General features: G+C 42.0%; 1 protein-coding gene across 2 annotated transcripts in view; it reads left to right on the top strand.

The window, feature by feature from the left end:
• The first annotated feature begins 3,358 nt into the window (after positions 1–3,358).
• Positions 3,359–21,964, top strand: part of plcb1l (phospholipase C beta 1-like) — a 131,497-nt gene continuing 112,891 nt past the window's right edge. For both annotated transcript variants that reach the window (XR_013971812.1, XM_080883519.1), the window contains exons 1-2: positions 3,359–3,738; positions 9,700–9,777. Coding sequence is in view for 1 of the 2 variants with exons in the window: in XM_080883519.1 (XP_080739645.1) it covers positions 3,640–3,738; positions 9,700–9,777 (177 nt within the window). In the remaining variant the exon portion in view is untranslated. The remainder of the gene's footprint in view (positions 3,739–9,699; positions 9,778–21,964) is intronic.

Here is a 21,964-nt window from a genome sequence, read left to right on the forward strand (position 1 = left end):
ATCAGAGATCTGGGAATGTGTGCGCTCCGCAGTCTCCTCAGGTAGTAGAGGCGCTGTTGGGCCTTCCGTACAACTGAGGTGATATGGTTGCCCCAGGACAGGTCCTCGGTCACAGTTACCCCCAAGAATTTAAAACTGCTCACCCTCTCCACCGCCTCACTGCCAATGAAGAGAGGCAGATGGTTGTTATGACCCCTCTTCCGGAAATCTACAATGATCTCCTTGGTCTTTTTGGTGTTTAAGACCAAGTTATTGTCGTGGCACCATGACTCTAGTTGTTGCACCTCTGTCCTATAGTTTGTCTCATCATTGTTGGATATAAGTCCGAGCACTGTAGTGTCATCTGCAAACTTAACAATGAGATTGGACGCGCAGGAGGAAATACAGTCATGGGTGAAGAGAGTGTATAGCAGAGGGCTCAGAACACACCCCTGAGGGGCACCGGTGTTGACCACAAGGGTGGAAGAGGTGTTCTTACCCACTCTGACACTCTGTCTACGGTTAGTGAGGAAGTCCACAATCCAGTTGCACAGAGAGGAGTTAAGTCCCAGTTGGTGGAGTTTGGGACGGAGTTTGTATGGCCGGATGGTATTAAAAGCCGAGCTGTAGTCTACAAAGAGGAGCCGTGCATAGGTGTTCCTGTGTTCCAAGTGCTTCAGTAATGTGTGCAGCACTGTGGCGATCGCATCCTCGGTTGACCGGTTCTCCCTGTATGCAAACTGGTGCGAGTCCAGGGATGGTGGAAAAGCAGCTCTGATGTGTTTAATGACCAGTCTCTCCAGGCATTTGGCGGGAATGGGGGTGAGTGCCACAGGTCTGAAATCGTTCAGACATGTGACATTTGACTGTTTTGGGATGGGAACGATGGTTATACGCTTCTTGGAGTGAGTGCATACACTCATGAAGTTTAGTAACTTCCGGTCACTGCAACAAGCCCAGGTACAGTTTACCGACGGATGGGTGCAGGACCTTGAAATGCACCGTGTAGAAAGTAAAGACCATCGTACGTATCATAAGTTTACCAGTCTCACAAATCGTCGTCATAAATACACATTCCTTAACCGTTTATTAATATAACCTTTGAGCTCAACGGTAGTTAATTAGCAGTGGAAATAATTTCTGGTAGCATCACAGAAATGTGACAATAATATTGTATGCTGTAATCGCACTGGACAATTAGTGATACAAAACAACTGTTTTACCCTGTGAATAAAAGTATATGTTTTTGTCAATGTACCATAATAACAGAAGCGAAACACAATATTGTGTCAGGACAATTCACTATTTATGCACAATAAACAAAGGAGCATAGCGCGACAATTTCTGTTCAGCGCCAGACTTGCTTGTAACCTATATCACCAATTATGTTATGAAAATGACGCATTAACTACAACAGCAGACTGACCTTTGTGGAAATGCTTGGAGCAGACTAACATGTGAGCTGGAGTGTTCTGGGACGTTATAATTGGTCTTTGAATGGCTGCAATCCAGTCGCATCTTTGTTACTTCGGAAACATGGCTCGAACAATTTCTCTTCAACGACGTAATCCGATAACAACCGATCTCTTTACCCGTCGGCTTCCCGTGGCTGTCATGCGACCAGCTATTGCAGTTAATAATACAACAGCTTCTTGACATTTTTGTGTTTCTTTTTATCGCTGTGTGACTGGTTTCAATTGAAAGCCTGCGTGCGCTAGTACCGCTTGCCACGAGTTCCCAGAATCCTTTGCGGTTCTACCCGTGAATGACGTCACATTTTCAATCTCTATATAATATGCATGTTAAATTTTATATTTGGGGTAAAATATCAAGTCTTTTCAAGTAAACCGGTTCAAGTCCAATTCAAGTCCCAAGTCATTGGTGTAAAAGTCCAAGTCAAGTCACAAGTCTTAGAACATTTTTTCAAGTCAAGTCTAAAGTCATAAAATTAATGACTCGAGTCTGACTCGAGTCCAAGTCATGTGACTCGAGTCCACACCTCTGTTAATATTCAACCAAGCTAAGGCGCACCCTGGGTGAATGTGGTCCTGACGATCCACATAGAAATAAGGTTTAATTTGCAATTTATCATCAGAAAGTATTAGCACCTCTATTAAAAAAAATAAATATTTTTTTTGCAGTTTGCGGATATAGAGCATAATACTGTGATAAAAAAAGAAATTGTAAAACACCAACAGCTAAATCTCACACTCTACAGGCCACAGTTAGCATGTTAGATGTTAAAGTTGATGACAATTAGAAAAAGACTGAACAAGTATGGCTTTTCTCTAAAAAGAACATGACTGCACGTCGTAGGTTTGCTAAGTTGCATCTGAAACCACAATACTTCTGGAACAATGTCCTTCAGACAGATAAGATCAAAGTGGAGCTATTTGGTCATAAAGTGCAGCATAAACACAGCATATCAGCACAAACACCTTGTACCAACTTTCCAGTGAAGGTGTGTTGATTTGGGCTTGTTTTGCAGCCACAGGCTTTGGGCACCTTGCAATCATGAAGTCGACCGTGAACTCCTCTGTGTACCATATTCTAGAGTCAAAGATGACGCCATCTGTCTGACTGACTTGGCAGAAATTTGGTCATGCAGCAGAGCAATGACCAGAACAGAATGCAACAGAATGGTTGAAAAAACAAAGTCAAGGTGTTGCAAAGACCCAGTTAAAATACAGACTTCAACCTGACTGAAATACTGTGGTGGGACCTTAAGAGAGCTGCAAATGCCTGCAAACCTCAGTGAAATGAAGCAAGGTTGTAAAGAGTAGTAGGTAAAAGTGCCTTGAGGCAACTGTTGATGTGATTTGGCGCTATATAAATAAAATAAATCTGAATTTAAAACTTCCTCCACAGCAATGTGAGAAACTGATAGAGTCCAACACAAAAGGATTACTTCAAGTGATACATGTAGTTCTGTTGAATTACAGGGTGTACTTAGTTTTTCCGAGGACTGCAGTAAGACTTGTTAAAAGCTTTTTCACGTGACTATATGTGGCGATCCCAGCTGATAGGAACATCAGAAAAAAGGATTTGTTCCTAGATTTTTCTCTCTTGCTTGAATGTTCATCATCAAAAATCAGGATTTAACGATTCCCTCATTTTTTCAGCTTTTAATTTGTTTCCATCTTAGAGGCCACTAAATGCCCATCGCATTGTCACCAACGCACGGAGGCGCTAGATCACTTAAAGCATCGATCCTGTCCCTGCATTGACTTGAACAATTTGACATCAGACATGTAACTCGTTCAGATTCCCCCTCCTTCTCCACCACTCTCACTCTTTCCCTCTCTCTCTCTCTCTCTCTCTCTCTCTCTCTCTCTCTCTCTCTCTCTCTCTCTCACTGTCCCTCTCTTTCCCTGTCTGTCTCTCTCTCCTCGTCTTCAGCTGCATGTCTCTCAGTCAGTCAGTCAGTCAGTCAGTGAGTTGCCCGGGTCCGCTACGCCTGCGTCCGCCTCCGCAGCTCTCCAAAGCCGAGACGCGCCACCGCCGCCGTCATTCCGGGCATGACATACTGGCATCAGTAGTGGGCTTCCGTCAGGCTGCTTTTAAGAAAATTACAAAGGAGAGGAAGAGACACAAGAGTAGAGGAGAGTGAAGTGACTCATTTCCACCCGAGCTTGTGCGTTGAGAAGAGTAGATGAGCCAATGGCTGGGGCACAGCCGGGAGTTCATGCGCTGCAGCTCAAGCCAGTGTCCGTACCCGAGAGCCTAAGAAAGGGCAACAAATTTATGAAATGGGATGATGTAAGTAGTGGCCAGACAGGCCAGCGATGAATGTCTTTTTTTTCCTCCCCAGTTTTCACTGTCAGATCATTTTCTGCACGCGTTTTGCATGTACACAGTCTGTGTATTACACAATCTATAGGCTACTCGTGCAACAGTAGCCGATAGATTTAATTGTAAGTGGAAACCGCACGGACAAGAAGCTAATTGCGTTGGACTTCCTGCTTAGTGGTTGAAAGAAATGCTACAGCTACAGTGTCTACTGACATGTGCTTTCTTTACATTATCCAATGTACAGTATTTGTATTTGTGCGCGCCAGTGGGTGCACGCGTGTACCGCTGTGTGTGAGAATGTGCGCACCCTCATCTAATCAAACACTAACCCCCCTGCGTTAGAAACGTTTTTTTTATCAATTAACCACAATTAATTAGTGCACTGACATTCAACATGCAAATCTAAGCACAACAGTTGGTCATTAAAAAAAAGAAAAATATTTTGGGAATTTTTATTTTGGTAGCATCTCTATATAAAATGTCGGTCCAGCTGTAGTAAAATGACCTTGATTGAACTGATTTCACACTGCTCTTGAGTAAAACATAATAGTAATAGCCTTCTAGCAACAGAGGCTATGGCCACACTATGTGGCACACTGCTTTCCCAGGCAATAAATCAACACAAATCAACACTCCCTCTAATAATCTTGTGGCAAGTTCACAACTGAACTGCGCTCTGAACTGAGTTTAACATGGCTTGATGGTTATTTGCATCTTCTGTACCTTAGTTTTTACAGCAGCTGCATTCAGAAAGAGCTGGAATAGCTGTTTTCACACCCCATGCCATTTGAATATCCACTTGTTACTCTGGTTTATGAGTGAATATCTGAATATCTGTTAATTTTAAACCGCTCTGTGAAAATGCTGAGGGCTTAGCCCACCTGTAACTCATTTTTACAGTGCCTTGACTTTTCTAATACTGTAGACAGTGAGGAATCGGTTACTAAGATACACTCTTTCTAAGATCATCCTCTCAAATACATGCTCAGAATCACTCAGCTCAGGTGAGCCAAGTGCAGCACAGATGGCATTAGTCTTGCAGTGTTATGGAAGTGTGAATGCGGTCAGTACAGACTGCAGAGAGGAAATTATGCACACTTGCAAGTCCACCATTCTGTCAATCATCAACCTTAAGCTTAAATAAGAAAGTTTCCTTAACTAGTAACTACTAATGAGCGCCCATTCCTTCAGCTCATTAGATGCGACTCAGTTTCCCCTTTCTCAGCCGTGTTTGTGTACTTTTAGCATGTACATTCAGGACTATCGTCAGACCCAAATGTCCACCAGGCCTTTCCTTGCAAAAACATATGACCTCAAACACAGGCATAGTCACAGGTACTTTCTCTGGTTCCTTTCCCATGCGCTCCTTCCTTCCTCTTTCCTCTCTGTATCATTTCATGGAAAGAATCACAGAGGACAAACAGCCAACCTGAGAGAGCAAAGCTAATAAGTTTTCACTGGAGAAAGATTGAATTAAATCATTTTTCTTCTTTTTTATTGCTTTGGGTGTTGAGTTGAACATCTTTCAGCAGGAAATTGTACGGGCAGTAAATGAAAAATTATATGTATGTTCTTTAATTTATGGCTTTACTCTGGTGAAGATTTCTTGTTCTCTCAGTTGAAGTCACACATATATTCCAAAATTCTTAAACTCACCTGGGGAGTTGGGCAAAAAACAGTGTGAAGTTCTGTGCTGCGTAGCCAGCAGCCATGAGTTTTGAGCAGCAGAGTGACTGCAGACTCCAGCACAGGATGCTTGCAGGTGGTTGTAAAGGAGCAGAAAAGCAATTAGAGAAGCTCTCCAAAGCCTCAAAGGCCTCAGACCTCCCCAACCTCCCTCCTACAGACGTGCGCAGACATCTTGTATTTTTGTTGCTGCCACTTGTCGACAGCTGGCTGCTTCTGTGGCTCATGAAATCCATGGGTACGGGTAAAATATTGCCTGGATGTGTTATTATTTGTCAGTTCAGATGGCACATTTAGCAATAATGACTGCTTTCCGTTGAGGCACAGGGAGCCATTCAGATTCTCCAGCACATACAGTGGGGCAAAAAAGTATTTAGTCAGCCACCGATTGTGCAAGTTCCCCCACTTAAAATGATGACAGAGGTCAGTAATTTGCACCAGAGGTACACTTCAACTGTGAGAGACAGAATGTGAAAAAAAAATCCATGAATCCACATGGTAGGATTTGTAAAGAATTTATTGGTAAATCAGGGTGGAAAATAAGTATTTGATCACCTCAAACAAGGAAAATCTCTGGCTCTCACAGACCTGTAACGTCCTCTGTAAGAAGCTTTTCTGTCCCCCACTCGTTACCTGTATGAATGGCACCTGTTTGAACTCATCATCTGTATAAAAGACACCTGTCCACAGCCTCAAACAGTCAGACTCCAAACTCCGCCATGGCCAAGACCAAAGAGCTTTCGAAGGACACCAGGAAAAGTATTGTAGACCTGCACCAGACTGGGAAGAGTGAATCTACAATAGGCAAGCAGCTTGGTGTGAAAAAATCAACTGTGGGAGCAATCATCAGAAAATGGAAGACATACAAGACCACTGATAATCTCCCTCGATCTAGGGCTCCACGCAAGATCTCATCCCGTGGGGTCAAAATGATCATGAGAACGGTGAGCAAAGATCCCAGAACCACACGGGGGGACCTGGTGAATGACCTGCAGAGAGCTGGGACCAAAGTAACAAAGGTCACCATCAGTAACACACTACGACGGCAGGGAATCAAATCCCGCAGTGCCAGACGTGTTCCGCTGCTGAAGCCAGTGCATGTCCAGGCCCGTCTGAAGTTTGCCAGAGAGCACATGGATGATACAGCAGAGGATTGGGAGAATGTCATGTGGTCAGATGAAACCAAAGTAGAACTTTTTGGTATAAACTCAACTCGTCGTGTTTGGAGGAAGAAGAATACTGAGTTGCATCCCAAGAACACCATACCTACTGTGAAGCATGGGGGTGGAAACATCATGCTATGGGGCTGTTTTTCTGCCAAGGGGACAGGACGACTGATCCGTGTTAAGGACAGAATGAATGGGGCCATGTATCGTGAGATTTTGAGCCAAAACCTCCTTCCATCAGTGAGAACTTTGAAGATGAAACGAGGCTGGGTCTTCCAACATGACAATGATCCAAAACACACCGCCCGGGCAACAAAGGAGTGGCTCCGTAAGAAGCATTTGAAAGTCCTGGAGTGGCCTAGCCAGTCTCCAGACCTCAACCCCATAGAAAATCTGTGGCGGGAGTTGAAAGTCCGTGTTGCTCGGCCACAGCCCCAAAACATCACTGCTCTCGAGAAGATCTGCATGGAGGAATGGGCCAAAATACCAGCTACTGTGTGTGCAAACCTGGTAAAGACCTATAGTAAACGTTTGACCTCTGTTATTGCCAACAAAGGTTATGTTACAAAGTATTGAGTTGTATTTTTGTTATTGACCAAATACTTATTTTCCACCCTAATTTACGAATAAATTCTTTACAAATCCTACCATGTGGATTCATGGATTTTTTTTTCACATTCTGTCTCTCACAGTTGAAGTGTACCTCTGGTGCAAATTACTGACCTCTGTCATCATTTTAGGTGGGGGAACTTGCACAATCGGTGGCTGACTAAATACTTTTTTGCCCCACTGTACACACTTCATGTTATAAGGATCATTTACTGTACACCTGGGCACGGTGTCAAATTTGTGAAAGACGATGCTTGGTCTGTGTAAACAGAGACTTTTATGAGGTTATACTTATATCAACCCCTCTGGTCGGTTGTGCATTGAATAAGATATTATCAGGCTCCTCAGGGGAGCAGAAAATCCCTTAAAAGTAGTAGAATATGTCATTAGCATACAGAACAGAAATATGCTGAGCTCAAAACTCCCCTCTAACACCCCCCCTCAGGCAGCAATGCTAATGGTACAGACTCTTCACTAAAAATAATGGAAGTGTCTCCTGCCTGGGATCAGTTCCTTCAGGGTGTTTGTACTTTCGCAAGTCAGTGACTAATCTCATCTTAATTCAGCAGAAAGCAGGCCACTCTGCTGCCTAATGTTGTCCCATTAAAGACAAATCCCTTAAAATAGTCCAATGACAATAAAAAAAAACAAAAAAAACATTGGCGAGTACTATTCTGCCGGTAGTCACTCTGAAGTTAAATCCCAGCTTTAAGTACTTCTTGTTTCTGTGTAAATGTGAAAACCCATGAGAAAATCTTTGCTAAGAGTCCATAATGGCTTAATGTGTTTGCAGTGGTGGCCATGGAGAGCTAGGACATTAAGAAAGAAGCTGGTGAAAATGACTGCTCTCACATCATTAGGCAGTTTCCCAGTGCTCTCGAGCCTTCTTCTTTTCTCAGACATGACAGACAATCCATCACTTGCATCGCATCTTATCCCCCGAATGACTTCTTGACTTGGTTTACTGAAAATATAAATGACTTGCTAAATATTCTTTGATCTAGCTCGCTATCATTTTCTTGAATTTTTCTAAAGATATTTATCTGTAAAAACTAAATTGGAAAAATCGGACTGTGGACGGTGAGCTGAGCAAAGATCATGAGATATGAGCCAGAATTGGTCTGAAATGCTATATCTAAGAACTGCAAACATGATGCTTTTCCCTTTCCTTTAGGCTATAAACTGTGTGTGTGTGTGTGTGTGTGTGTGTGTGTGTGTGTGTGTGTGTGTGTGTGTGTGTGTGTGTGTGTGTGTGTGTGTGTGTGTGTGTATGCAGCATGCATTCATTGACATGAACCGCATCTTTTGTCATTCAATCAAGCTTGCAAAGATTGTGCAATCATGTGAACAAAACCAAAGCGATTCCTCTTGAGTCTCTAATAGATTTCATGGGAATGGTGGGTTGCCATAGCAAACGTCACCGTAGCAAATGCCTCTGATGCCTAACTGTTTCCAAAACCGAACGAGCCGCTCATTTACTTTCAGCTCACTTCCCTTCTTTCGTCTTTCCCCGTTTTCCCCTCCTCTGTTCCTCCTGTATTTTCACTGTTGGCCTATATTGGATAAACCATGATTGTGACATTTAGACAGTATGAAATGACTGAAATGACTCATAATGGTTAAATACATTACAGCATAGGCTCCTTTGCTGTCTACCAGCCCAACCCTTTCCCAGCATCCTACGCTGCAAGTCGCATAAGGTCGCGCCCAAATAAGACAAGTGTGGAGCAGATGCAGACCATTAGCTCTGTCTCCAAATGCTCTGATAGGGACATCATTAGAAGCCTCATGAAGACACTTTGAAGATTTTCTTGCTCTGTGCAGCAAATGCGGTCCTCATCTCTCTGATCTTGCAGCCATGGCTGATTGAAGAGGACAATATGCTACTGTTCAGCTGAGCCACAGCCACTGTGGACACAGAAAAAAGGCAATGGCTCTTTCTTTCTTTTTATAGACGCATCCAATAATATCTGGTGTTGCCATGTATGCCTCAGGGTCAAACTGTGTGTGTGTGTGTGTGTGTGTGTGTGTGTGTGTGTGTGTGTGTGTGTGTGTGTGTGTGTGTGGGAGAGAGAGAGAGACTTGGAGCTATCTGTATGTAACTGTGGGAAAGCATTTGTCCATTACAAGAGGGGAAAATTGAAACATCAACTCCAAATCAACCTGCACTTCGTGATTGCAGTCACTGCAAACACACACGCACACCCCAGGCTGCTTGGTCATTTTGTGGTGATGCCAGGTCGTGGTGTGGAAAGTACCCTAAAAGGAAAGGATTGAGTGCATGTTTACAACATAAACAGCACTTTTGATGTCATTTCAAATTCTGGTATGCGAGTGGATAAAACAAACTATGCTTTGATCTTGGTTCCCTCGGAGAATTGTCTGCAGTGAGGTATTCACTCATGTTGAAATTCAGATGTTGATTTACAGATTTAAACAGACACGTGTCTTTTCTTCTTCACGACAGGATTCAACCACTGTGACCCCGGTGACTCTGACAGTTGACCCCAAAGGTTACTTCCTGTATTGGACTGACCAGAGCAAGGTGAGACACCACGGCAGGAAGGCCAAATGGTTTGAAGCCTTCAAGCCGTTAAGATGTTTAAAGCCTCTTTCGTTGTCATCTGAATTTCATTTGATGATGAAATTCAGATTCGTGGGACCAAATTTAAAGCTTATCACAGCAGCACCAACAGTTTCCCTCATCTCTGCTTTGACATCTGCACAGTGCTTTGTACCAGCCTGATATATAATAGACAGGCCAATGTCCATTTCACGCGTTTCCTCTCCAAAACCTGAAATGTACAAGTAATGTACAAGTTGCCGCAAAGTGCAGTAACAGCAGGGAGATATTTTATTTCAAGCCAACAGGAAAATAGTCACAGGAAAGTGTTTGAACAGACACTATTAAAACATTTACATTTATATACATATTAGCCACCTAACTTGATCATTTCTGCCGATAAAGGACCCTGCAATGTTCTTAATACATTTTATGCTCACTACCGGCTTTGTGGCTTTAAATATACTATCTCCCCCTACTGGTAATGCAGTTTCTGCATGCAGGAACAGCTTCTGCGCTTTGCCTCTCCAGAACGTGAAATGGACACGGTGGACCGCCTGTTATGAGTTTTGTCATGATACTGGGTTGTTTGTACACGATACAGGACCTACCTGGACTGTCTGTACATAACTGATTGGCCAGCACAGTAAATTGTTATATATCTTATGACAGGCAGATATAAACTTACTGTTTTCCCAGCATATTCTCACAGAGCTTTTTTGTCTGTATTCTCCATTTCACTGACAGTACAGCAGCATTGTCAAACTGAAAGCTTTCACGGCACCAACTTCTCCACATTTTTTACTCGTCGTCTTCGTAGGTGTCGGTGCAGCACTTTCTAGTACTGTCACATTTCATTATGAGAAATGGGGTGTTTAGTTTGCTGCTGTTTATTTGCATAAATTTGAAGTTTAGGCTAGTTTATGCAAATCGGCAGCATCCAGCATGGCTCGGCATGCCTGGAAACTCCCCAACAAAGCGAACTGTTGTGTATCTGAAATAAAGACAGAGCAGTCACTTGCATCTGTAGCTTTCAAAAACATTTCAATGGTATAGAAAGTTAGCAAATGAGCCCCAGTGACAGTTTCTGAGAGCAGAGAGAACTTAAAGTTGTGGCAATGGCTTAGCTGTCAGCTTTTGAATACTGTAGCTCAGCACCAAGCATTAAAAACACACCTCTGTGGACACTAACCATCAGTGAGCAGCGAAGGAAGTAAAAGCCAGACCAAGTGTGAGAATCTGTTGTGTCGTTTATGTCGTAAAATCATAAAATGACTGACAAGAGACAAAAACTGATGACGTCGCTGCTGTCTCGTTTTGTTTGGCATGAATATGAGCACAATTCAGAAAAAGGGACAGTCGACTGAGTGTGTGTCCACAGAAACAAACTAAAATAGACACTGTGTTTAAAAACTGCATAAGATATAATCTCTCCTCATGATACTTGTCAGCTCTCATTGAAGGGCTCCCTAAACATTTGGAGTCTGCCAGGTTTCTTCCTGTTAAAAGGGAGTTTTTCCTTCCCACTGTTGCCAAAGTGCTTGCTCATGATTGTTGGGTTTTTCTCTGTCTGTATTATTGTAAGGTCTGCCTTACAACATAAAGCACCTTGAGGCAACTGTTGTTGATTTGGTGCTGTATAAATAAAACTGAATTGAATTGAATAGTGACAGTGGCTCAGGCTTGAAAACCTGCTCTATTACCACTTCAGAGGCATTTAAGACAGTTATTTGAAAACATTGACCTTTTCCATTAACTACTGCCATTCAACAATCCAGTACTTATTACCATAGCAGCACCATTAGAATTCGTGGCAACCACATTCGGCATTCCCTTTGTAATTATCATGGTACACCTAGGATTATTATCGAGAGATCACAGGCGCTCTAGGAAGCATTTAGGCGCTCAGAAATTGCTTCCTTAGCTGAAAGGCCTGCAGCAGAGCACAGTTAGGCTTAGATGGTCTTTTTCCAGCATTGTGATGATTTTTTTTATCTTGTTTGTTTGTTTGTTTTGCTCTTTCTGAGCCATTCAAGCATGATTTTTTAAGTTCTTTCAGTTAGCTTCCAGTTAGATTCCTTAAAAAAGGATTTGAGGGTGTTCTGGTCCAGTTTCATTTGAAGAACTTTCTTGAAAAGGAGACAGAAATCTAAACTGGCACACCTGCAGTGCTGCAACCGACACCTGTGAGAATATTGCATAGTGCATTGTGTTTTTCCAACATTCCAGTTGTAGCTAAATGTTTCATAATAACCAGGAACAAGGTAGCGAAACGTAAGATAAGAAACGCTATCATGTTCAGTGATCTTATTAAGCACTTCCTCCCAGTTTAACCTTGAGAGCATGTGCAGAATCTGCTGAAGGTTTAACAGTTTGTTCTGTTTATTTGAATGTACAGCTGCTGAGCACAAGGACTTGAACACAAGCATGAAATTTCCCCTCTGTACACTTACCTCTGAACACAAACACACATCCACACATAATGGTAAATGGCCTGTATTTATATAGCGCTTTACTAGTCCCTAAGGACCCCAAAGCGCTTTACATATCCAGTCATCCACCCATTCACACACACATTCACACACTGGTGATGGCAGCTACATTGTAGCCACAGCCACCCTGGGGCGCACTGACAGAGGCGAGGCTGTCGGACACTGGCGCCACCAGGCCCTCTGACCACCACCATTAGGCAACGGGTGAAGTGTCTTGCCCAAGGACACAACGACCGAGACTGTCCGCCCCATAATCCATGATTGTACCTGTCCTGCTGTTTTTGGAACAGAGAAAGGATCCCAGTATATTGGTAGCCTATTGTAAATGAATCCAGTATAAGTGGGAAAAGAGATAAAGTCTTTAGTTCTGCTACAGTTTTACCGAACACTCAATGAGGAAAGAAAAGAAGACCAGTTTTGATGTCTACCGCATTTTATGTTGTGGGTGCGTGTTAAAAGTGGGAATTTGCGGTCAGAGATAACCAGCACTGAGTGTGATTCTCCACTAAAAGAACTGAGAGAAGCTCGTTGACACCAATTCATCATTGTTTCCTGTGCCTCTGTCATAAGGCGAGGATTTTGACTGATGAGGCTCTTGTGAGTGTGTGTTTATGCGTGTGGGTGTCTGCTCTGTCTCCCAGCGTTGAGAACAGTCCTGCCGCACACATAATAACTCAAATTGATACCAAGCACAGCCCAGACAAAACTCTATTAGGGCATAAAGAAAGGCACCCGCTGTATTCCTGTGTGCCCCTGTCAAGGCAGAAGTGTGCCTTCTCATGTTTATAAAGATACCTTGGTGCTTTTGCTAACATTTATTCACGACTGTATTGCACATCTGTTGAACAGACCAATTTAAACAAGCTATGATGCTACGTCTACTTGTTATATGTGTGTGTGTTTGTGAGAGACTCAGTCTGATGGCCTGCAGAGTAAAAGCATTCTTCGGATTCTTCAGAAGCACAACAGAACTGTACTCGGTGTGCCTACTGCGCTGACTTTCAACACACATTGCCAGTGACAGTTGCAGTTAACTGCTGCTTTTGGCTTCTTACAAGATTCACTAAAGACATTTAGCCAAAAGTAAGGAGATAAGATTAAGAGTATTTCCTCCTTGTTAAGGATAAATATTTTTTCTTTTAGTTAACACAAATAATAATACATTTCAATGATAGTGTTGGTGGACAGGAGGTTAACTTGAGTCACAGTTTCCCCTGAGACAAATTGAAAATAAACCTACAGCTAATTTGAATCAACTTTGGAGACATTTATTTACATTAGGCTTCAGTCACACAGATTAGAGACCGGTGGTTAAACCTACAGCAACCTCTGGGGAGAGGGGTCGTCCCCCATTGTGCCAAATATGTGTATTTCCCAACCAGTTGGTGAGCAGGTTGTGAAAACCTTCACATTGCTTTGGTCCCCTACAATTTGCATGGAAGATGCTGACTTGTCTGCAAACACTACTACTACTTTACTAGTCACCAACTAGCAAAACCTAAAAAAGTTGTGCCTCATTTTTAAAAGGCGCAGCTTTTACTTTGAAAGGAGGAATCTTCATTTCCAGTTTGCGTCGCTTTTTACAGTTTCACTTAGAGCACAGGTGTCGAACTCCAGGCCTCTCATCAAGATGTGTCCTTGATCCAACACAGCTGATTTAAATGGCTAAATGACCCCCTCAACATGTCTTGAAGTTCTTCAGAGGCCTGGTAATAAAACTAATCACTTGATTCAGGTGTGTTGACCCAGGGGCATATCTAAAACCTGCAGGAAACCAGCCCTCGAGGTCTGGAGTTCGACACCCCTGACTTAGAAAGTAGATGGCGAGTGGACGTCTTCCACGCAAACTATAGAGGACAGTGGCAACTTTCTAGTGACCAAAGTAATCACATGGAGGCTTTCAGTCCAGCGCCGTATACCTTTTTGCAGTCAGTTTCGCTGAGCGATTGCCAACAACCATTCATCAAGCAGTTGGGGAATGCACATATTTCCTTACTGACTTGCGGTTGTCAGGGGGGTGCCAACCAGTATCTGAGGTTTTTAGTAATCAGTTTCATAGACAGCTAGCAGCCTCCCACAACCAAATACCAACTGGTTGGTAACAGTGTTAAGAGAACAATGTCCCAATCCAATATTCTTGAATATCACAGTATCCCCGTTTCAGTCGTTCCTGTGAAGTTAGAAACACTGAAAACTAAATGCAGGCAAGCACAACGAGCACTTTTTGTATGTTTCTTGTTTTTTCCCCTCAAAAATGAAGTTGAATATACTGAACTTGAATTTTTTTCATCATCATATTTTGAAGGGCCATGCTTTACAACTGAAATGCCAACATTTTGATTCCCGGTCGATCCCCCTGAACCCGAATAAAATGATTAAACATAAAGGAAGCAACCATTAGCATGCAGGAAGACAAGGTGTCTTTGGTAGTGACAGCTTAACCTTTGCTGCCGTTTCAAATTTGCTTCTTTAAGCAGAAAAAAAGCTTACTTTAGACACAGTAGGGGCTTGATATTTACTTTTGACTGTGCTGTTAATCCCGGAGTTTGTCTCTTCCACTTCAGTGTCAGATGTGCTTAGGTCTGATGTTTTTGCCTTTTCTTTCTGGCTAACCTTTGAGTTGATGACGCAAGGCTCCACGAGGATTCTGCTGGTTTCATCTTTATGCCTTTGTTGTAGTCACAGTAACTTGTGCTGACAGTATACACTCAGCTTCAACTTCTGGGGAAGAAATGTTAGAAGAAACTTTTATTGTTTCTTGATGTGGTGTGTTGGGGAAATGAAGTTGACAGCAGCTCAGGATATGACCTAAGATATCCTGTATTCAGTGATAAAATTATTACGATTTTTTTTGTGACTTCACTTCTTCCTGTAGTGGACACCAAAATAAAAGCTTAAACAATGCTTCTCTTGTTGTTTACAAAAGCCGATGTAGATTTTTTTTCTCTTCCTTGTAGATAGAAACAGGTGCACACTATATCCAGTGTGAGCAGCATTTCCATTTCTGCACACTGACGTATTTTTAAACAGGGCACTGCTATGTAAACTACAGCAGTAATAACTCTCCCATGTTTGTATGTGTTTGCTTGAGAGTCCAGTTGGCTGGCTTTTTATGTTTCTGTCTCATTCACCTCAAAAGATCCACTGTCTTGAGCACACACGCAGACACAAATTCACAGATAGAAAGAGAGATTTTGGGAACGAGAACCATAATAAAGATGACGTGATATTGTCAGTCATATCGGTAGCACGTGTGCTAGCATTAGTATGAATCAGCTGTAAAATGAAACTCGTCACCCTAATGTAAATTAATAACAATGATTTACCTTGTGTCAACAAAACCATACATATATAGACATATATTAACAGCAGCATTATAAATATACCAGCAAATTCGCTGTGTACGCCAGGAAAACTCAGTTACTGTTCAAGAGTTGGCATCTTTCCAGTAGTTCTTAATTTAGAAAGCGTACAGGTGCTTTGTTCCTCATTCCTATGCAAGTTTAACAATGAGAAAGTATATTGAGGAGTATTCGCAGGTTCCTTGCTCATGACGTTGAAATCCATCCTCCTCTTTAAAAGAGGCATTTCCTCTTGTGCGAGGGGGGAACACACCGTCTTCTTTACAAGCACACATGCACACTAGCTGCGGTGGCCAGCTAAGAATAGGTGTTTTTCTTTTTTCTTTTTTAGAAGGTTGAAAATTATTTTTGCACTTGTTGGTTCATCATGTTTTATAGGGAGGAGCCCCACAGCACGGAGAGGTGGACTGACTCATTCAAATTAACTACGCAAAAAGCCTTTTGCTTTAGTTGCCATGGTTGCCAAGCGACAGCACACACCTTAGAAATGTCACATTCTCTTTCATTCTGAAGAATGTCGCTGCTTTGAAACTGATACAGTTGTTTCCTCGTGTGTGTGTGTGTGTGTGTGTGTGTGTGTGTGTGTGTGTGTGTGTGTGTGTGTGTGTGTGTGTGTGTGTGTGTGTGTGTGTGTGTGTGTGTGTGTGTGTGTGTGTACACAGCTTCTTACTATCTTGGTGGGGACCAAAATCTGAAATTTACTATACTGAAGGCATTTTTCACACTCAAAATATAGTTTTAGTGTCAGGGTTACAATTGGGTTATGGTTAGGTTTAGGGTAAGGTGAGGGTTAGGCATTCATTTTTGATGGTTAGAGTTAGGGTAAGCAGCTAGGGCAGCGCCACGGACCGGTTTATGCCTGACATTATTTTCACGGACCGGCCTTTAAGGTGTCGCAGATAAATACAACAAAATAAAACTAGTACCGGTACCGAAAAAAACAAGATTTATTCATAACACACGTGAAAAGACCCAGGAAAACCGAGTTAATGATAAAAACGATAACAAAATAACGCTGAAAACCGATAAAAAGCTTGAAAACCATACATTTCACACCTGAGCCTCAACTCTCGCGGCCCGGTACCGGTCTGAGGCCCGGGGGTTGGGGACCGCTGAGCTAGGGAAAGCATTAGCTCAATGGGACGAAGATAGCAAACCAGACGTGTGTGTGTGTGTGCGTGGTCCAGATGTTACTCATGTTGTGAGGACACAAATGTGTTTACAGAGTTAGATCTTGGAGAAAAAAACAAGTCCCTGTGATGCAAAACATCAGACAATTTCAAGGTTAACACATGTTTAAAGGTTAGAGAATAAAGAGGCTTAGGTTAATGTAATGGTTTTGTTTACAATTGAAGTAAACCTCCAGGAAACAGATGTAAGTCCACATAATGTCCTCTAAAGTCATTTCTGTACGTGTGTGTGTGTGTGTGTGTGTGTGTGTGTGTGTGTGTGTGTGTGTGTGTGTGTGTGTGTAGACACCCTCATATTCTCATTCGCTCTTCTGAGCAGGCTGTGGTTATATGAAAAAAAAAGGTTAAACGCTGTCTCTTGGGAGATTTATGTTTCAGCAGTGTGCCAATTTCAGGACATTCACTGGACAAGCACTTAGCATATGGCATTGAATGATGTTCAAAGGTGAAAGACAGTTCACCTCGGGCCAAAACCAGACTCACGCACTTGTCAGCTGGAATGTGTGGGGCATTTCTGAATGAGCCTAGAACTGACCTAATCCAGAACAACATGAAGACCCTTTGGTTTTGTATTTCTGGGCACACTTGATGCACAAATATGAAATGTACGCACAGTTCCTTCTCTTCTGTCAGAGCAGAGTTTACGTGTCTGTTTCTCCCAACACAGCAATTTTTGGTGATTACAGAGCCTGCTGCTCCTCCACCTCTGTCAGCACTATAGGAGTGAGGAACGAGGCATAAATCTGCAGCCAATCTACTCAAAGTGAATTGTGACCCCTGCCAAGTTGTAGCATGGCACATGGGGGACTTGTTTTATCTGCACTTGTAGTTATAGGATGAGACAGAGCGAAAAAGAGAAATTATAAGACGGTGATTATCATGATCCACACCCTCTATGTTAGCTGTGCTATGTGGTATCAGTTGTTTTTAATCTACTTAATAAATTTTTGGTCATCAGAAAAATTATTAGATTGTGAGCAGGACCTGTCGATGGTCTTTTCAGGATATGACACCATCAATCTGCGACGTCCCAGTGAAAGCCAATGAGCTTTTCACCATTTGGGCTTTGTGTCAGCCTTTTGCTGTATTCACATAAAATGGCATTTGGCATTTGTCTTGACGTGTCTGCCTTTTCAGATGTTGGCTTGCATTTAATTTATGTGCAGCATTTAAGACACACGACGCATGCATTTAATATAAGTGAGAAGTGAGAAGGTTACCATGGTTATAACCACAAGTAATGGTTATAACTTCATTATCTTCTTTTCTACATTGTGTGCTGCAGAGTTGATAAGTGATTACCAAACATAGCATTACTGATTGCAGTTGTGACACATTCATTATCTATGCTAAAATAAACTGTTTATGTCACATGGATTTTTTTTTTATTGTGCATCTTGAAACCAAGCAGCAACCTCCAGCGCTGAGAAATGAAGACAACTTGAACGTGCCAAAAACTGCAGTTATCTCGAGTGGCTGGCTCTGAAAATGAGTCACTCTGCTCAGACTCCCATGTCAAAATGCCTAACTTTGCAGAAGATAAGAGTGTGTTTACTGCCCGATGCCAAAAAAGGCTTTAGATCTATAGTAAGGTTTCTTACGTGATGTCATGACCACATTACTTAAGAGTTGTTCACCATATTGGATGTGATGCAACCACCGGTTGCTGGGGAAAAATGTGTTATTGCCTGACTCGTTGGCAGTGCTTCCTGGTGGGGGTTTTTTCTCTTGCTGATTGTAATCTGATGCAAAAAAATGTCTGCACCAACAACTTCCTGGTGATTGCTTTGGTTGCTTGCAGATTGCCAAGGTGGCATGTAGTTTTTCTTGTTTTCTGCAAATACTCACTGACAGCTAGCCCGGCATTTTTAGTAAAACGTTAAAACGTGATGCAATGTGAAAACGAAGAAGGTTTGGTTTCAAAATAAAAGTTGTACCTCAGCACTACAGCCATCAAGGCACAACTTTCACGTTGAAGGTAAATGGTGTCATTTCCAAAAGCTAGACAGAGTTTGTAGACCAGTCTATTGCTTACATCAACTCTTTTGCAGCAATATACTAGTGACTAAAGGAATAATAGGAATGTTTTTGACAACCAGTTGGGAAATACATATTTTTTCCTAGCAACAGATCGTTGTCAGGGTGATCACTGACTGCTCTTAGCGCTGCATGACTCAGGCTTTAGCAATCTCTTTGCCAGTGACTGGCATCAACCTCCAGCAACAATTTGCAGCCGGTCAGAGAATGCTAATTTTTTCCCTCAAGACTGGGGGTTGTCAGATGGTTGCAAACCAGTCTCTAGCGCTGTGTGACTGGTGCCTTATTGACTTGATCCTGCATTTCTACCATGACTCTCGCACATCTAAAACAGCGAACAAGTTGATGTCACGCAGATAGTGGTCATGTGTCCACAAAACTTCAGTAGCTAATGGCTCGTTATTAGAGCGTTGAGTATGGCCTTTCTGACCAACGGTATATAGCATATTTCCGACTCGTAGTATAGCTTACTATGTGGTTAATTGTACAAATAGCCCATCTATAAAACCTGTATTCTAGCAGATGTTTTATTTATTTGTATGTTACTCATTAGCAGTTATCTGTGTTTTGGATATGCAAGTCATTCAATACAGCTTCCTAACCAGTCTTGCTCTGTCCAGCTATTAGCTTAGCCGTTCATCCTCTAATGAAATACTATATCTGCATGTACTGTTCACACCAGATAACAATAGGTAGCAGGAAACTTAAAAATAATATGTTCAAATCTTTACTGATGTACTGAGGTATAGGTTCCCTGTTGTGTCTTATTTACTTATTTTTTCATGACTGCCCAGACAGATTTCTCCACAAAATGACTCATATAAGGACTTGGGATACTGCTTTAAAGAAAACCCTTAAAGGGTGAACCTTTGGCTGAAGCTTACAACCAAATGCAGTTATCAATATTGGGCAGTAAGTTGTTTTTTTTATATATATATGTATATTTATTGGTTTCCAGGTAAGAACTGCTGTTACTACAGTGTTATAACAGTTAAACCAGACACCCACTGTCATGATACTTGGGAACTGCAAATGCTCCTAAAACAAAATGTTAAATCTAGGATATATATTTTTTGGTTTTGTTCTTTCTGACATTTTTACTAGGTGTCCTAGACAACAGCTTGGCTTGAAGCACACACCCTAAAAACAAGAAAATATAAACTGTCAATCTGTCTGGTTCGCAGTGGCAGAACTGTAATTGTAGAGCAACAGTGGCCTGGATGTTGGCACTTGCAACTTGGCAACTGCAGAGTGCTCTTTAGCAGAGCTGAGACTCCGAAGCAGAAAAAAAGAAAGGTGTTAAACGAAGAAAAACTTTGCCAAACTATTAAGGATTAACAGTTCCTGGGTGACTTCATAAGGCTTTGTTTGTGCTTGACTTATTCCTGTTCCTCTCTTTGAATTGTGATTAGAACTTTTTCTTTGGTAAACAATACATGCTCAAACTGGCCGGTACACACACACACACACACACACACACACGCACACGCACACACGCACACACACACGCACACACACACACGCACACACACGCACACACGCACACACACACACGCACACACACACGCACACACACATACGAACACACGCTCCAAAAAAAGGAAAGAACAAGAGGGACATTGTTGCGTTCGTTTCCTCTCCTGAACAACGAGAGTTTGTTCATGAAACCTGGATGCAGGGATCCGGAGAGAAGTCTTTTAGCTATTTTAAAGGCTTTTGTCTGATTAAAGGTTCTCCTGGTGCCAAATCTGTTCAGTGTGAATCTCTGTGCCTTGGCTCAGTCTGCTGGGTCATAGAAACAGAGGTGTCTTACTGTAGCGGCGGTGACCGGGCATTTCAGAAGAGGAGTTAAGACCCTGCGGCGAGGTGATAAGCTTAACCAATAATATGTCTTGTAATTGATGATCATATTGCAGCAATTGAATGTTAACACTCTGGATAGCAGGAATACTTAAAATTGTAGTGGCATCATACCATAAATAAGTATAAATGATTATGTTTTTTTGATGATTATTCTTTCTTCTTTGCTGTTTTCCATGAGAAGTTTTTCCAATGCTGTCCTTCTGTAAGGTCTCCTTCAGCATAGTCATCCATGCCTCCGAGCACTGGCATAATTTTAGCATTCTGTCATTGTTATTAGTTCGATTCAAGACTCGACCTCAGTTTTTGCCACAGCCAGAAGCTGTTGCTTATTATCACAAATCTATTTTGTTTCTCCAACAAGGTGCCTGATACATAAAACCCTGCATGCACAAGTAAAACCACGTGTACGCAGAAAGACAGAAATGTGAAGATGCATTCTTTTCATTAGAATCATAAAGCCACGCTTGGTCAACACTGTCTTATTTCGTTATTTGCATATAAACTCACTGTTTGTGCCACGGGCTTTTACATGTGGTAGTTAAGATGACAGCAAACAAATTTCATAAACCCCCAGAATTTCAGCGAATGCGAAACTAAGACACTCAGCAGAGAAGTGGAGGAAAAGAGATGTGTTTTATTTGGGGATCTCAACTCTCCAATTATGAACTGAAAAAGACCTAATGAACATTAACAAAATAATGGAGGCTAGGACCCTGGCAGCAATAACAAAAAACTAACAATAGGATGCAATACAGCACATTAGTTCACACAAGGACAGGAAACCATTACAAATGGCTGCAACAATTTTTAGCACATTCAGTTATGGAAAATAGAAAGAGGTGGCCTGATAAAATTTAGCGCACATTCAGTTATGTGTGCATTATTCTCCCTTTATTTGGGAAAAAAGTCACATGCTTTTGTTATTGTGTACGCGTACAGCGAGCGGTAACTGTTTTCTTAACCCAGCTTTAACATGCTCATACACAAGTTTTACCACATATTGTTCTATATCTTTCAAGTACCTCTAAATGCCTTTTCTGAAAATATAAAATGTTTTCAATCGGTACCAGTGAGATTTCATTTGTAAAACTTTGGCATATTCCCTTCACAATAACCTTGTGTTCCTTATACTGACATTTTAATATCATGCATATCGCTTTAGAGGAATTAATTTGAGTAAGTCAGTCATGGATGGCATCATGAGATTATAAGAAATTAGAGCGTT

Source organism: Rhamphochromis sp. 'chilingali' (genome assembly GCF_963969265.1).
Source record: "Rhamphochromis sp. 'chilingali' genome assembly, chromosome: 5".
In the NCBI taxonomy this organism is placed as follows: domain Eukaryota; kingdom Metazoa; phylum Chordata; class Actinopteri; order Cichliformes; family Cichlidae; genus Rhamphochromis; species Rhamphochromis sp. 'chilingali'.